At 40.6% G+C, this 17387-nt stretch overlaps 1 protein-coding gene across 1 annotated transcript in view; it reads left to right on the forward strand.

The window, feature by feature from the left end:
• Positions 1 to 17387, forward strand: part of WNK1 (WNK lysine deficient protein kinase 1) — a 105546-nt gene that overhangs the window by 68171 nt on the left and 19988 nt on the right. Inside the window, exons 11-22 of the mRNA XM_009995222.1 lie at positions 798 to 1226; positions 4454 to 4525; positions 5137 to 5286; positions 6297 to 6770; positions 7908 to 8189; positions 8868 to 8959; positions 9514 to 9676; positions 10238 to 10354; positions 12627 to 12800; positions 13578 to 13629; positions 13790 to 13930; positions 14288 to 15705. Of these exons, the coding sequence (XP_009993524.1) occupies positions 798 to 1226; positions 4454 to 4525; positions 5137 to 5286; positions 6297 to 6770; positions 7908 to 8189; positions 8868 to 8959; positions 9514 to 9676; positions 10238 to 10354; positions 12627 to 12800; positions 13578 to 13629; positions 13790 to 13930; positions 14288 to 15705 (3564 nt within the window). The remainder of the gene's footprint in view (positions 1 to 797; positions 1227 to 4453; positions 4526 to 5136; positions 5287 to 6296; positions 6771 to 7907; positions 8190 to 8867; positions 8960 to 9513; positions 9677 to 10237; positions 10355 to 12626; positions 12801 to 13577; positions 13630 to 13789; positions 13931 to 14287; positions 15706 to 17387) is intronic.

A 17387-nucleotide genomic window follows, 5' to 3' on the forward strand; every position in this document is an offset into this window, starting at 1 on the left:
CTACAAATGTTAAATAAGATGAGCCTCATCTGAATTAGTACATCAGATGGAGTGGAATTGCCTGAGGACTCTGGTGTTATTAAATTTTTGAATGTTTTATTGTTTATGCAAGAGTTAGGTTTGTTTCAGTGAGTGCTAATTCTCGATGTGAAAAAGTATGTACAAAAGAGATGATCAACTGTGGCAGAACCCAGAGGTTCTGCAAAGTTATCATGCCTTTTTTTCCAGCTCTGGCCTGGTGTAGTTCAGCTTTGTCTCATAGAAGGTTTCTCTTTAGGTCTTTGGATAACATCCACAACACTAGCACTATGCTTTTTTTTTGGTTTTTTTTGGTGTTGGATGATACTAAGATTTAATGTCATTTTATCTTCTAAGTGCAAACTAGAAACTGTGCATTGTTGCTGCCATCAAGTTCTAAATTTTCATATTTCCTGTATGGCAATAACATCAGGAATTTGATTGGATTTCAAGCACTAATCACAATGGATAGTCCATGACAATAAATCTCATTTCTGTTGTCAGGAGCAAAAGTGGTTTGTTTTTTGTGAATTCCTGGAATTTGTCTGGAAAAGCAGCTCTAACACAAGCAAATGTTTCCATTTGTAACTATGCCTGCCGTGGATGTATTTAATGGATATTTACAACTCACCTAAATTTCCTAAGTATTGTATGTTTTTGACCATGAATTGAGTAGTCATTCTATAAAGTTACTTCACAGAACTGCCTAGTGAACTGTGCATGTTGATGTGCTTTCACTTTTAATGTATGAATTACTTGTCTTGTTCATGTCAATACAGCCTCAGCATCCGCGTGGGGGAACACCAACGTTCCCAGATTCACAGATATTTTTCCCAACCGTTCATGAACGGCCGGTGTCTTTCTCACCACCACCTGTCTGCCCGCCGAAGGTGGCAGTTGCTCAGCGACGCAAGAGCACTTCATTTTTGGAAGCCCAAACTTGCCACTTCCAGCCATTGCTGAAGACTGGCCAGAGCTTAGTGCCACCTGGTGGTACTCCCACCAATTGGACACCAGAGGCATTTGTTATGCTGAGCACAGCAGCTCAGAGAGTCGCTGGAGAGCCTCTGCATGTGCAAGTTAATCCTGTATTTGAGCCAGCTCCTGTACAGAGTGACTATAGATCTGGACCAACACCTCCAGAGGATGCTCACTACAGAATGCATCCAGAAGCTGTATATTTGGTGGGCATGCACTATCCATCACAGGTATCGGAGCAGTTTGATCAAGTAGCTTCTAACTCTCATGCGACTGAACAACATTTGAAGCAGGTCTCTGAGTCAAACCAGGGGCAAGGTGGTCCTCCACAAAGCTCTGTGTTCGACTTTAAATTGGGGCAAACATACCTGGCAAGACATGTTCAGAACCTGAGGCTGGATTCTGGGATGGGTCCCCTTTCTCCATTATCCAGTGTTTCAGCTCCTCTGAGTGCAGATCCTGCTCAGATGACATTCCACCAGGTATTTGTTCCACACTCTGCCCCAGCTGTGCTCTCTCACACTGGTGATGGCAGAGCGAGCTGTGTCTTTGAGTTCCATGTGCACACACCGACTTCTGCTCCAGCAGAAGGGGCAGTTTTACCCCAGCGGGTCTACAGAAGTCGCCGGGGCTCTATGGAGACCAGTCAAGAGGAATCTACTCAAGGCATAGGGTCGCACAGTCGGCTTCAGCCTGTGACAGAGGAGCAGTGTAACTATCTTGGCCCTGAGTTAGCAGGTCCCAGAGGGGGCTCTGCCAGGCGGAGCTGGCCAGAAGGAAGCCCAGAATACTCCAGTGATTCCTCACAGCTGACTTCCTCTGACACTGGCGATTTCCAGTCTCCTCCCCCTACAGGGGGTTCATCATCTGCTTTTGGTTCAGACTTCTCATTGCCCATTGTTCAGCTGTCTCAGAAGGTATTGCAAGAGTCGCAGCTCTTCATCTGCTTCCCCCAGGGAGCCTCGACTCAGCAGGCCTTGTCCACCTCGCTTTCATCAGGACCACCTACACTCTATCCTCAGGTTACAGGAGCAAACCCTTCCAAAATTTCTCTGCTTTTTATAAGTCATACCTTGCATTTGAAGGGAGACCTTACTCTTAGATGTGCTCCACATGGTTCTAAGTACTAGCATTCATGGGGGTGACTTTCCACCAAGTCAGTAGTATACTAGAATCTCTTTAACTTACCAGGTTGCAGTGAAATAATGAGTTATCAGCAACCACTTGGTCTGTGTTCAGCTTCAGCTGAAGTACTAGTAGGGCTTTTGTGTTAAGGGTAACAACAAATGGTCAGTGTTCCTCCTGGAACTAGTTGTTCTTTTGGCAAGAGATAGCTGGAGTACCAAGCTGGCTTTTAAACAATGTGTTTAATGGAATGTATCTTCTCTACAGTTGGATTCCGCAGTGATAGTAAAACTTGCTTTGTATTTTTGTGCCTGCTCCTAAGCAATTTAATGAGAATGTGTTATTTGAAGTTGAACTTTTGTATGAATAATGTTTTATTGGACAACAGCAAATTAATTTGGGGACTGTCCAAAATGCTAGAGAATTTTCTGGGCTTGGGGGATGGAAGTGAGAAGAGATGAAAGGAAAGAGCTGTGTTATATATGTACACGGATTTGGAAATGTACTTGCAGGATTATTAAAGGAACTAAACAAGCTGATTAGTAACGTAGTGGCACAAACAGCTGCTGCTAATAAGTATTGCTTCCTTGTAAGCCTAGAATATAGTGTCCTTTTGAAAAGCAAAATTTGAAGCCTGGAGCTTAGTTTGGAAGTACATGTTTTATCAGCATATTTTCATTTGCAATAGTGACATTTGTACACTGTGACTGTGAGGTGTGTGTGTATCTACATTGTGTCTGTGCTTGTAGTCTGTAACTCTTCATACGATATTTTTTTGTGAGCAGAGAGGATTTACTTTAAGTAGACTTCTCTTACTCCTGCTCTTGCAGTTAGGGGCAATCTGACATTTTAGTTAATGGAGTATTGGCAACTTTGGGATTTATATGAAGGAATCGGAGGAGAATCTTTTTGGTTTTTATTTTAAGATCAAGAACTAAGGCTCTCTACGTGGGATAATAAAGGTGTTTTATTAAAGCTGAAACAGCTTTAATCACTAGTCTAACAGATAGTAATTTCTATGCTGTAGGAGAGTTTGTGGAGGGAAGCTGCTATACAGGAAGTTTGAAAATTGAGGATTGTTTCTTCGTAAGCCGCCTTTTAAACTTCAGGAGGTGACTTCTGATGCATGTGAAGTACATCTGGAGAACACAATGCAGGATCATTATTATTTTACAGAATATAAATTCTGGCATCTTTAATGAAAAGATGAGAATCTGAAGGACAAACAGAGTCAATGTGAACAGATATTGGAGCAATGTGATATAACACACATTTAGATCCTAGCCCATAAGTGCCTCAGGCTTCTAAAACAGCAAAGAAAAAAAAATGGTTCTTTTCATTGGCATTCTGTTTTCCCCAAAGTTTCATTAATTAATTATGTAATTTTAATAAATTTGTTCCTAATAACCTTATTCAAGAAGAATGTTCACAGCATTAAGGAATTTTTAGATATCTCCGATATAATAACATAAACGTCAAGTATGTGTCTTACACAGGCAGTTCACCAAATTGATGCATGCTCAGGGAACTCATCTGGAGGTCTTTGTCTAGTTGTCTCCCAGCATATGATAAAGAAATATAATGGTAACAAAAATAATGATGAAAATCCTGGGATCTGATCAAAGGTGTCAGCCACAAAAATAATAATGAAAATCCATTCCATTTTTCTCTACATTATCCACATTCATTTGTACGCCGTTCTTCCATTTTTTTTTGTTGCTTATTCATTCAAAAATTCTCTCTTGGCTAGAATGTGGACCCACAGATTGTTCAATATTCAGTTCTTTGACTTGTAGTAAGCCTGGAAATTATTTCTGGCCTGTATCTTGACATGTCTCTCAAAGGGAGCTCATGACATGTACATGTGCTGAGTACTTTGTTATTGGTCTAGAATTCCGTATATCTTTGGGTTTTTTCCTTTAACAGTTTTATTTCCTTTTAGCCTCTTCCTGTCTCCCCACCTGTGTTTAGAACACATGTAAAGGTAAAATGTAATGCCTCTATTTTCAGTTATCATACCAAGGCATCCTGCTCTTAAAGCATCATCAGTGGAAGAAGAATCTGGTAGGCTGATCTGTCTCATGTTGAGGGGCATGTGGGTTGCAAAGACTTGCTGTGTTGGAAGATTTAAAATGGAGTTCAGTATTTTCCAGATTTCTCTGCTCTGTTCTGGTTGTCTTAGTGGAATTTGGCCAAAATAACTGATTGTCCAAAAGGGCAGCTAGAAACTTACTCAAACCAGATCATTTCAGGCAGAAATAACGTTTAACTGCCTTCTGCAGAAACCGTAGGGTTTTTTTAAGCTGATTCAATCTTTTTTTTTCTCCTCCAGACACAGGTGCAAGGTCAGTCAGCCTCAAGCAGTGCATCGGTGCCATCCCAGCCTACCCAACACAGTCAGCAGGTAAGATCACAGTCCTTAACTCCAGGACTACATACTTCTGGTATAGGACTTTGATGGCTAAGAGCAATTAACTACCTCTGGCTTCCCTTCAATCCATAGCTTTAAACAAAAGCAAAGGACTCCTCTGCTTCTCACCCAGTCTTAACATCCTATGAGAATAACTTTGTTGACATTCTGAAATGCGTTTTTAGCATCATGTTAATGCTTGTTTCGTGTGTCTGTCTTTCCCAATTTCCACCTGAGCTTACTGTGAATATATATCCGGATTTGTAAGATAGACTGACAGGCAGACTTCATCCTCATGATTTTTTCCAACTGGAAAATACTTTCTTCTGCAACATCATCTTCTCTTAACTGCCTTTTCTTCTGTTATGGAATCTTCATTCTTGTTTTCTCAGGGGAAAGAATTCTGTTGCAAGATTTGATGCTGATAATGGAGTTGTATTAGTTATGATAATAAGAAATTGCTAAATCTTAATTGACTCAGAATATTCAGAAGAGCTACTGTGATGTCACTTATGAGGGACTAAAAATTAGAATTTCATTGGGATGTGCTTTTAAAACTTTGGTGTGGAGGGAAAAATAGCTTCTACCTCTTTTCCCTACTACAGAATGCACAGCAGCCAGCCTCTTCCCAACAGCCTGGACAGTACCAGCCGCAGCAGCCATCAGTTTCTGCTGGTGCCACTACCACACAAACTGTCTCTCAGACTCAAACTTCACAGATTATGCCAATTCCTCAGACAGCAGCTGGGACACAGGTAAACAAAAATCTAGAAGAAGATTTGTTTTTCTTCTTCACAGTTGGCAAATTCAACATGCTACTACTTTTGTCATCTTTTCTAATGGTTCAAAAACATTTATCCAGATAACAGTATTCTTAGTGTACTACAACTGTCAATGTTGTTAGAAAATGTGTTGGAAATCCTTTCTTTCACACATGGCAGCCATTAGCACTTTCATGCAGGAAGATCTTCAAATTGTCAAAAATACCATTAAGCATATAAGTGGTGTATTATGCATGGATTTTCAGGGACTTGTAATTTCTCTGCTTCCCATACAGTGTCTATCTTCTGCACCATTTTGTGTGTAAAACATTCACTTGTTTAGGTAGTGAACCATAAGGACTGCCTTCTCTACTCTGTCACCTTTCTTATTCAGCTCTTTTCCTTTACTCCCTCATCAAGAAACTTCTATTACTGAGTATTACTTCATTTTGGCTCATTATCTCTGTCTTCAACATGCGAGCCTTGATTTTGTTTGTGTAATTGTTTTGTTGCTTGTTCATCTAAACTGCCTTACCAGTTGCATTGTTTGCTGGCTTCAACTGACATGTCCCCTGCCATGCTCTGAATGCTGGCACAGTGGCTTTTCATTCTCTGTTGCTTTAGTCCCCATACCCAAAGAGATTTGTTGAAAGATTTGTGCTTCTTTCCTGTAATAAGGCAGGCTTGGCTCTGGGGACAGAGTTGAGGGGAGTTTGATTCTATTTATGTAGAGTCAGTGCTTCAAGGTATTTGAATGTTGCTCTTTCACCCTCTGTGGGTGTCTGTTTCAAGAGCTTGTTGAGTTCCCCAGGGGAAGTGTTGCGAAGTGAGGACCTCTTGGAACTCCAGCCAACTTCCCAGCCACTCTGCCAACTGTGCTGCCTGCCCACCTTAACGGAGTGCTGTAACTGGAATAATTCTTTCTTTGACTAATGCATAAAAATTCTGCTTTCTGCAACCCTGCTTTTAAAAAATACCTATCTCTATTTTCTTTACCTCCCCAGCTTCCTGTTTCCCAGCCAGTGTCGATCATCCAAGGCGAGCCTCAATTACCTGTTGCAGCACCTTCTCTCCCTCAGCCTTCAGTTGCCCCATCAGTCCCCATTGGCTCTCATTTTCTACCCATGGGACAGCCCCTTCCTGCTTCCATAGTTCCCCAGTTCTCAGTCTCTCAGTTGCCAGTAGCAGCTCCTCACGTGTCAGTGACTCAGCCAGGTTTCCAGTCATTGCCCATTTCAATGGCAACTGGTGTAAGTCAGCCGTTGCTCACACTGGCAACATCTGCTGCGGCAGCGACTGTCCCTGTAGGATCAACTGTTGTCCCTAGCCAACTTCCCACACTGATGCAGCCTGTGGCTCAGTTGCCAAGCCAGGTTCTCCCCCAGCTCCTGCAGCCAGCTGTTCAGTCTGTGGGATTGCCAGTCACCATTGGACAAGCTGCTGAAGCATCAGTTCCTGCTGGAGATGCTCTTTACCAGGTATTGTTGCAAGCCAGCAGAGCTCTTCTCCACATTTTTACCTGTCCTTTAAGGTACCAGATCTGAGCAGCGTGCCTTGGCCATTTCACTTGTCATAAGAGAGCCATTGAGCCATGAAGATTAGTTCTGTCATGTGGTAAAGGAATATTTTAAGGAGGGGAAAAAAAAGTGCTTGGACACCCAGGTGTGTTGAATTTTTCATGTTTGGCAATGGAATTTATTGAACATGACAGAATCATAGTGCAGGACTTAAGTCAACCACTGTGTGAAAGAGGAGAGCTGTATATCCAAGAGATTTGTCAACTTGGAAAAAAACTACCACCATAAAACGTGATCTTTAAAAATGGGGGATGTGTGTTTGAAAGAAAATCAATGGCAGCACATTCAACAATGTAATTGTTTAATAACAAGCCTGTGAAGGGAGATGGGGAAGGGGGGACATGGATTTCCTAGAAATAAGTTGTATGTCATGGATCTTGAATGTGACGTAAGTACCTGATGCTAGTCATGAAATGCTAGACTGTTGGGCACAGGCTGCTTCAGCTACTTTGTGCTATTGCTGTAAAAACGACAATCTGAACAGTGACAAAAATAGTGACTCAGCATATGATTGTTCTGGTAAAAAATTGTATAGATGTAAAAATATCTGCACTGGGATTATATGGTGTGCTGTAGCACAGAAACAGTGTGTAGGAATGTTCCATGGCTCCTGAGTCAGCTCATCATGAAGACAAGCAGAACATGAGCATTTTTGCTGTTAGTCTCAAGAATCAGCAGCAGTTGCATAACATGCTTTGAGCAGTAGTTGTTCAGCCTCAGAATTCTTCAAACTCCTTTCAAGTCTAAGGCCTTAAATTATTAAGCCAAATAGGCAACTGCTAGAGTTGAGAGCTGGAGATTGTTTGTCCTAAGTCTTGGGAATTAGAGTGGGAATCGGCTTGTTTCAAACATAGTGACTTGCAAGCTGAGTTTTGGCTATTTGAGCAGTTTGCTCTGCCTCTCTGAGAAGATAGTCTTTGGGAGTGCTTGAAAAAGTGCAGAAGGTTGGACTATGCCTCTGAGACTGAATTTTTTTTTCCTCTTCTTTCTTAATGAGCTCTGGCTTTCACTAACTTGACTCCTTCATTTCTATTACAGGGCTTCCCATCTCTGCTGCCGCCTCAGTACCCAAGCGACTCGAGTGTTGCACCTTCCTCTGCTGTGGCCTCTGTTAGCATTCCTTCTGCCGTCCTGTCCCCTCCCTTGCCCACAGATGCAATGGCTCAGCCAGGGTATCTTGCTCCTGTTGCGCAGCCATATGTGGAGCAGAACGTTTTAGTTCCCATGGGCAGCCTAGGAGGACAGGTTCAAGTGCCCCAACCTACAGTGAGTTTAGCACAACAGGCCTCATCTGCCTCCTCGCAGCAGGCAGTTATGGAGGTAAATATGTCGAATATAATGTACCAATACACTTAGGGTGTTTGAATTATGCAGTAGTGTTGTGTGTGGGGAACAAATCCACTCCATGCTTGTCCTCATTTGGAAACAAATATTTCAAATGACCTTTTTCTTACAGCAGAATGTCATGCCAATGTGGGGACCTTGTTGCCACTGGCTGTTCTGTTGGGAAGTGAGTGTGCATCCTGCAGGCAAAAACCTGTCAACACTTCACTTCTTGCTACTACTGTAGGATATTTTTGCCATATCAGAGACAAATTGCAACCGATAGCCTTTGAGAATCTGTCATTTTGCCTATGCCCTGCAGTGTTGTTCTTGCTAGGGAGAATTTGAACTGCCTTTGTGTTCTGTGTTGGCTTGCCTTTTGCACATTCTGTTAGTAAGACTGTGGCTGCATGGCAAATTGTAGTGACACGTAGCACTAGAAAGGATGGCTGATTTCTTCTCTGCACCCTTCCCCAGGTGATGATTTGCTTCACTGCAGTTTGCTCTAGAATCTTTTGTAAACTACAGCTGTCTAGATGCCAGCTGTTTGCAGTTCTAAAAAGGCAGTGCTTTTCGCTTTACAGCTGATTTGAGAGGAAACTGAAGACTACTGGGTTATTTGAAGAGGAATGGTATTCTTTGGGGGGGTTTCTTGATGTAGGTTTCTATCCATAGGGTACTCAAGGAGCTTCACAGACTGCTCCTTCAGAGACTCTTCCAGCAACACAGCCTGCTCAGTCTACCCCTGTGGCTTCCTCTATGGATAGGTAAGCATTGTTTTCTTTTCACCAAACTGCATTTCAATTCAATGTGTTAGATTATTCTTCCTTGGGTCATCTTTAGGTATCCTTTTTCACCAGGGATACTTTTTTCTCTAAGGGTATTGAGAATGAGAGGAAATAAACTTCCCAGAAAAAAAAAATGAGCTGATGAGAGTTGGAGTAAGTTTTGATTTACAGCAGGGAGTAAATAGGATTGTTTATGGAGATTCAGTTTCTAATCCTTTATTTGCTGTGTCAAATGGATCATAAGGGTTGTTATATCCTTTTGGCACTTAAACAGAATTCAAACTCCAAAATATCTTGAAAACATATTCAGGACATGTATTTGTACAACTCAGTTTGCTAAATAATTGCTATTAGAATTGCTATTCAGGCAACCCGAAGTGTTGACAGGACTCTTCTCCCCTGCTCTGTGATTAACAGACATCTTCTGCTGTCATGGGGAGCATAACATCTGTTAGGGTGAACTGTATTGTTGCAGTTACAGAGTGCATGGATACTAATGTAAAGTTGTTGCCTTTTTTTTTTTCTTTTTACAGTGCACATTCTGATGTTGCTTCTGGGTTGAGTGATGGCAACGAGAATGTTCCAGCTTCTAGCGGAAGACATGAAGGAAGGACTACTAAACGTCACATGCGGAGGTCTGTCCGCAGTCGCTCTCGCCACGAGAAGACTGCTAGGCCGAAACTGAGAATTCTTAATGTGAGTATTTATCTTAGTGGCAGTTTGGAAGTGATGTTACCTTTTTTGAGCTGAAAGAAATTAATTTCTCTAGAAGAATGTGTCTTCTGTGGTCTTACGTTATCCCCTCTCCCCTCACCTCTGAGTTCACAGGATATCCAGTGTATGTCTTCTGCTTCTGGAGTCAGTGTTCCAAATATTTAAGAGTTCCATTTTTTAAGAGCTTTTTGGAGCATTAAATGTGGTAAAATTGACTTGCTTAGCCACCAGTGATTCCATAGACTTATTTCAGAATCTTTAGTTTAGTCTTACTAGTAAAGCTAGGCCAGTGACCTGGCCTGTAAACTAGAAGGACACAAGGGAACACCAAGAGTTTTAGAGAAAAGTGTGGACAGGGTGACCTTGGAGTAACGATTAATTGGGAGACCCTGAGAAAAAAATTATACTGTATGTGGCACTATTTATTAAACTGGAAAATGTTTGTATTAGAGCATTACCATTGGTTTGTCTCTGTGAGCTTTAAAGCATCAAGACTTACATTGTCATGCTTTTGGTTTGAACTATTGTTTGCTTTGCTTTCAGGTTTCAAATAAAGGTGATCGGGTAGTGGAATGCCAGCTGGAGACACACAATCGGAAAATGGTTACTTTCAAATTTGATTTGGATGGTGACAACCCTGAGGAAATAGCTTCAATTATGGTAAGATGTACTTTAAATAGAGATGAAGAACTGAATCCAGTCTTTATCACAGCAGTCTTATTTTGACATTTGTGTTTCATAATTGCTCTTCCATTATAGCATGGCCTGTGCTTACCTTATTGGCGTGCAGGCACAACTAGAGACTGAGCACAGACCAGTATACTGAAATGACAATTAATATTGCATGCTTAGTTCACATGAAAATTTGTGTAGTTTTTATCAAGTAAATCTGCGTTTGGTTTTTTGTAATCTCAGTTTTTTGCAAAAAACTTCCTGAAAGCACCAGGTTAAAAAAATTCTGTTTCTTTTTCTAAGAGGAAATATTGATAGATTTTTAAAACTTACACTGAGGCTTGGAGTTTTTTTGCTGCTGTTCTCAGCTGCCCTTCAATTAACAAATAGGAATTGCCTTCTGGTTTCTGAAAATTAGTAATGACTGATGCTACTTTTGACTTTCTTTAATGCAAAAACCCCTCTCCAGTCAATGTATAATGGTCTAGCACTGAAAAGAATTTTAAATGGTTTTAAATGAGACCACTGTGTAGCATAGAATGAAATCTCCTTTCCCCTTGTTTTTTGTTTGCTTGGCATTTTTTTGTTTTGGTTGTGGTGGGGTTTTTTTGTATTGTGGTTTTGTTTTCTTGGGTTTAAACTTGTATTCCTGGACTGGTGTAATCTGAATGAAATTGAGATTGTTTTAGCGTTAATGCAATGGAATGGGGGTGACAAAAAGTAGTATATTTTACCAGCTTCTTGGGCACTGGTGCAGTATGCATCTTTTAGCGTAGAGAGGTGGCAGGATAATTACAGAATCGTAGAGTGGTTTGAGTTGGAAGAGACTGTAAAGATCATCTAGTTCCAGCCCTGCTGCATGGGCAGGGACACCTCCCACTAGACCAGATTGCTCAAATTACCATCTAACTTGGATGCCTTGGCATGCCTTGGCCTTGGACATTTCCAGGGGTGAGGCATCCACAGCTTCTACATTAATAAGTGGTGTGTGCTGGATTTGCACATGTCAAAAGGAACCAAATAGGTGACATGGGAGAAATTATCTATTTACCACCATAGATTTTAAAGAAAAGAGAGAGAAACTGGTTCTTGGATGTGTATTTGTATTTTCAGTGCAAACAAGTCAATAACAAAGTGCCAAGAAATATGGAGAGAATATATGGATATCTTTGTCTCATATCTAAAGTAATCCTAGGGAGGAATAAAATAATATAGTTATTGTAAATACAAAAAAAAAGTAACAACAAACCCAACCGAACAACCCTCTAAAACAAAAAAAGCAACAAAAAATTGCAGATATTTAAAGATGAGTTAGAAGCAAAGTGAGTGGACTCTGCCTCCAAAATGTAGCCGTATAACTGAAAGTGTGCTACCTTACTTAGACAACTGAATCTGGAACTTTGTACTCATTGATTTTGGGTTCTTTTTGAATGTTGAGGAAACTTTTGATTGTGAGACCCTGGTTTCCTTTCAATCAGGATACTGTTAGGCATTTGCTATATGGGTATTTGTCATTGCTCAGCTTAAAGCACTGAAGGTTTCTTTAACTAGCAAGTAGTCTGCATTGCAAAGACTGATCTAAGCACATCATACTTCTCTTTTCTGTTTCTGAACAGCATCCCAGGAGCTTGATGTAAAAATATATTGGGCTTTACTTCTCTTTCTGAATGCCAAGTGTACTTGTTTAAGCTTATTTTCTCCAACATAAGTAACAGAATGTATTTTTAGAAAGCAATACAATATGTTGCGCCTAGATTGGCTGAACAATCCTCATCTCCCTGAATAGGGAACATAATTAATAATTTCATTTATGTAGTACAGCCAGATTGTAAGTTATTGGTGTGCAATTTGCATAAACTAGAAGTTCTATATGGCATGGGAAGAAAGGAGCACAGAGCACATCTTGCAATAGAGAATTTTCAATCTTTTTAAATATTATAGTTTCCTTTAGATATGGCTCTTAATGTACATTACACTGCTTATGAGGCACTACAGTAGGATAAGGCTGCTAATTTTAAATTTCACTGTGCTGTGCAAAGATTGATGTGACAGTTTGAGGAAGTGAAATTGAACATTGTTGCACAGCAAAGAGTAAACCAAGGTAAGTACTTCTGTGCTGGAGATGGTGTCACCATCCTTATTTTGTGTATTAGAACAGCGAAGGGAGGACAGACACTAACATCAAAAGTAAATTATGGTTGTTCAATGTATAGTTTTGAAATAGTTTGTGGAAAATCATTGTTCTTTGCTCTCTTTACAGGTGCAGAATGAGTTTATTTTAGCAACTGAGAGAGACTCATTTGTAGAACAGGTACGAGAGATTATTGAGAAAGCAGATGAAATGCTAAGTGAGGATGTAAGTGTGGAGCCAGAAGGTGATCAGGGTTTGGAGAGTATGCAGACAAAAGATGATGGCTTCTTTCCAGGGTCACAGGTATGTAAAGGACAGATTGTTTTAACTATTTTTATTTTCCATTTTGGGTGGTATGGTTTTGTGAGTAGAGCTAGCTAGAAACTGAAACTTTCTTTCAGGAGAAATATCAAAGCTTAAAAATTGAAAGAGAGAGTGAGCTTCATATCAGGGTGAGAGTTTAGAATTCATTTAGAAAGCTAAATAATGTAGACCTTTTGCTTTTTAATGTGTTCTAATGCTACCAAAACTGCTGAATTTCCGAACAGTCTGCTAAGCAGACAGTCTTAAATGCTGAGGCTTCTTAACTTGGAAGTTATTGTGAGGCAGGACACTAAAACCCCCAGCTCTGTGCTGCTCATTAAACACTAAGTGCCTGGATTCAGGCCCTCCACCGAGTGAACTACTGAAAGATTGGATGGCTCAGGTAGAAAATACAGGTTTAGAAACTGGTTGCTGGGAATAAGGAGGGATGACATTTCCTGATTCTCTGTTTTGTTTTCACCCAGAAACAGTTTGAAACATCCACTTATCTGTGGAAAGTTTAAGGAAATCAGTTGAACTGCCTGTTAACAAGAGTGTGTTTAGATCAATTTGCTATACTGACAGTCACTAAGCTGAGAAACTCCAAAAGCCCTGTAGCTAACACTTAACTGGGCAGAATCCCACTAGTTTGGTAATGGTGCTTGGGTGCAAGGTACTGCTTACCTTAAATGCCCACATTTCAGTAAGCTAGCATTTTAAGAACTATCTTGTGGGTTTGTTTCAGAATAGAACTTTAAATTCTATCTTACCTTACAGAAATTAGAGTTCAAACAGCCAGATCCTACATCTTCCATGCCACAAAGAATAGGTAAGTCTTTTGTGATTTTTTCAACAGTTACCTTTTTCTGTTTCAGCGGATGGGTGCAGCCAGGTTTTTATTTTGTATGATGGAGTGCACATTCCATATTGCAGGTTATGTATTTAGTTACAACCATGTATCACTAAATATCTCACTTCTTTCTGTTTAGGGGTTCCTCCTAGTTCCTTTACCCAGGTTGTCCATTCTGCAGGAAGACGGTTTATTGTCAGCCCTGTCCCTGAGAGTCGGTTAAAAGAACAGGGCTTTTTCCCATCTGCTATTCCTGGAGGGAAAGAAACTTCAGATATGGGTAAGTTTTCTAAACTCTTAAAATCAGAATGCTAAGACATGTTAATCAAAACAGAGAAGGTAGTTAATTGAACTGTTCCTAAACAGCTTTTAAAGAGCTTGAGGGAGAAAGGAACTGTCTGTGCTGGTAAGAAGTGGTTATAATTTGGGTGATGCTGTGCAGGATTCTCAGGGGAAAAAAATGTCAATGGGCTGCCTGCAAGACTCTGAAAACTTAATTTTGGTTTTTAATGTAAGCCCAGATTTGTAATTTTTTTTTTTTATATTGCTGAGAAGTAAATGTGATCTTAGTATAGCAATAGACAATAATACTATAATGAACTTTTCCAGGTGAACTGACATTTTTCTGTTCTTCCAGTTGCTGCATCTCCACTACATGGTCCTGGAATGAATCTATCCCACTCAGCATCGTCACTGAGCTTGCAGCAAGCTTTCTCTGAGATGGGGCATGCTCAAATGACAGAAGGACCTAGTACAGCTCCTCCAGTGTTCAATCAAACAGTACCACCATTTCCACCTGCACTTTCTACTATGGCAGGCAGTGGTGCATCTTGTACATCTGTGGCTGCTTCTTCAATGTCTGTTCCCTCCAGCACAGGTGTTTCTCTTCCAGGATCTGTTACTTTGCCTTCAGAAAGTGCAGCTGTTGGAGTTGCACCGAGTGCAAGTGTGCCAAGCTCTGTTTCTCCACCTCCAGCCTCTCAATCTGGACAGCAGTCAACTGGTGTCGCTTCCAGTGTGAGCGCCCCTGCTTCTTTCTCTTTACCTACCACATCCCAGCCTGCTCAACCAGTAACTGGAGACATTGCTCCCAGTAGCAGCACACCATCATCTTTGGCTCTGTCATCTACCCAAGCTCCTGGTGTCACTGGTCTTGGTGTTGTTGCACCAGCTGTGACATCTCAGTCTACTCCTCAGATTGTAAGTAGTGTGTCAGCACCACAGACATCTGTTGCTCAGAATGTGGCTTTGCAGATTCCTCAGCTTAGTAGCAGTGGCTCTGTTCCCAGTCTGGCAGAAACAACAGTTGTGAGTGCTCCGCAGTCACTACCTGAGAGTGGGCAGTCTATGGATAAACCACAGCTCTGCAGTGCAGCTGGCTTATCTCTCCCAATCTCTGCACCTTTATCATCCTCGGTAGCAACAAGTGTATGTGGTTCAGTCACTCAGCCAGCGATACACCCCTTACTTGGCCAATCAGGAATTACATCAACACCCGTCCTACCCCAGATTCCAGGATCAACACCCATGTTGCCCCAGGTTCCCTTACCTGGTGTCTTACCGCAACCAGTTACTAACTTGCCTGCAGTACAGCAAACTTTAATACACAGCCAGCCTCAACCAGCTCCATTGCCCAATCAACCTCATATTCACTGTCTGGAGGCTGATGCTGATGCTCAGTCTAAAGCTCCTGGTATTGATGATATAAAGACTCTGGAAGAAAAGCTACGGTCCCTTTTCAGTGAACATGGTGGTAACGTGGGAACAGCACATCCATCAGTATCTCTGGAGACGTCGTTGGTAATGGAAACTACAGTTACTCCTGGGATACCAACCACTGTTGTTGCACCAACTAAACCCCTGACATCCATTAGCACTTGTATACCTCCAAGCAGTTTGCCTCTTGGACCGACTGGCTTGCCAGTGCTGACACCAGTTGCCACTCCTGGGCAAGTGATCACCCCAGTCAGCTATATTTCAGCATCGAGCAGCATTGCAACAGCAGTGGTGAAACCAGGAACCTCTCCTTCAAAGCCCCCTCTTAGCAGGGTGCCGGTAAGAAGTGCAATATTTGTGTGAATTTTTAAGTATTGTAGGAAATGGTCATCTTGAGCAGAATCTCTTATAAATCAAAATACTTAACTCAGGCAGAGGTATCTTCATTTAATATTGAAATTTTTACATTCTTATTGTTTTAGTGTCCAAAGAGTTGATTTATTTTGTCCGTATTGGAAAAAGCATAAGTTCAATTATATATTGTGTGTCTGAGAGAGCTCTCTAGTGTTGCTGTTAATTTTTCCTATACCTAAACTACAAAGAGTGGAGGAATTGTGTCTGGGTTTCTTGAGTGTTTTATTTTTTCCAATAGAACTTGAAAGGTTTGCTTTAAATAGCTTTTTATCTTGTATGTGATCACTAGAATGAGATGGGGTGGTTGTATGCTTTACAAAGTAGTCAGGATAGCTTAGCTTTGCTTCTTATCATTAGCCTGCTCCTTGAAGGCAAGGGAGAAACTGACTGAAAGTTGGGAGGGGCTTGGTGTTTTGTTGTTTTGGCTTTTTTTGTTTAAGTCCTCTGCTGCCTAAGTGGTGCCTGGATACTCTGTTTTTTTCTTCTAAATATTAGATTTGTGAAAGCAAGCAGAATTTTTTGAAGTTTTGAAGATATGTGTATGTCTGAAAAAACCCCCTATTTTGTTTGTTTATTGAATCTTGCTCTTCAAACACTTTCGTAGAGATAGTAATTACTTACAGTAACAACTGAGGATGTGTTGTGAATTTTGTTACCTGCTCACTAACCAGAAGTACCAATATGTACAATCAGACTACCTGTTTTATTTTAAATGGTTCCCTGTGTTGGGAGACAGTGCATTTCAATATTTTAAATTATTGATAGTCCTTTCCTTTTCAAAATTAGATGGAAATAGATTGAAGAAACTTTCAGAAACAAACCAAAAACTTTAATATTCAGTCTTTTTTTTTTTTTTTTTCTTCCCTGTAATGTTCTCTTGGTCTCACCAACATTTTCTGTTGGTAGTCTTCAGCCAGCCTTGCTATTCATGAGTTTCAGGCCATTTGGATTGTGTCAATGCTCCTAGCATCTCCATTCATTAGTAGTTTTTCCCTTGTACTCGTATTCAAACAGAGTAGAAAATTTCCATCATGGAGGAGCAGGAATATGTGCCAAGGAAGCTGGGAAGGAAATCTAGATGTGGAGGCATTCCTTTATGTGGAAATGAAGCTGAGAATTAGAGAAGAGAGAAAGTAATAAAAACACTTACTGGTTCAGGAACAGCAGGAGCAGTTAGAAACCTCCTAACTGCAAACCTGTAATTACAAATGCTTCAGTTTAAATGTAATAAGTGTTTTTGGGGTTGATTTTTTCAGTTGTGGGAAAACTACCTCCTCTATGAAGTTTTCACTTATAAATTAGTTTGTATTTTTTTTCAAAGATTAATTTTAGTTTCACTTTGTGTTGTTTTTGAGCTTTAAGGAGATGGTTGTTTTAGTTTTCTGGGGTTTACTAATCTGTGTGTATGTATTTGTTTATGGCCAGCTTGTTAAACTAGACAGTTAAACATGTTCTGACTTGTCTTTGGAATTTATTTAAAGCATATTTTGCCTCTTATGTATAAACTAAATTATTAGCTTACCACAGCTTAACAATTCAACGTGCTGCAGAACATGTAACGTCCACATGTATATTCCCAATGTATAAAACAGATCTGGTAGTGCAAA

The sequence above is a fragment of the Chaetura pelagica genome, unplaced genomic scaffold (genome assembly GCF_000747805.2).
Source record: "Chaetura pelagica isolate M959 unplaced genomic scaffold, ChaPel_1.0 scaffold343, whole genome shotgun sequence".
Taxonomy (NCBI): Eukaryota; Metazoa; Chordata; class Aves; order Apodiformes; family Apodidae; genus Chaetura; species Chaetura pelagica.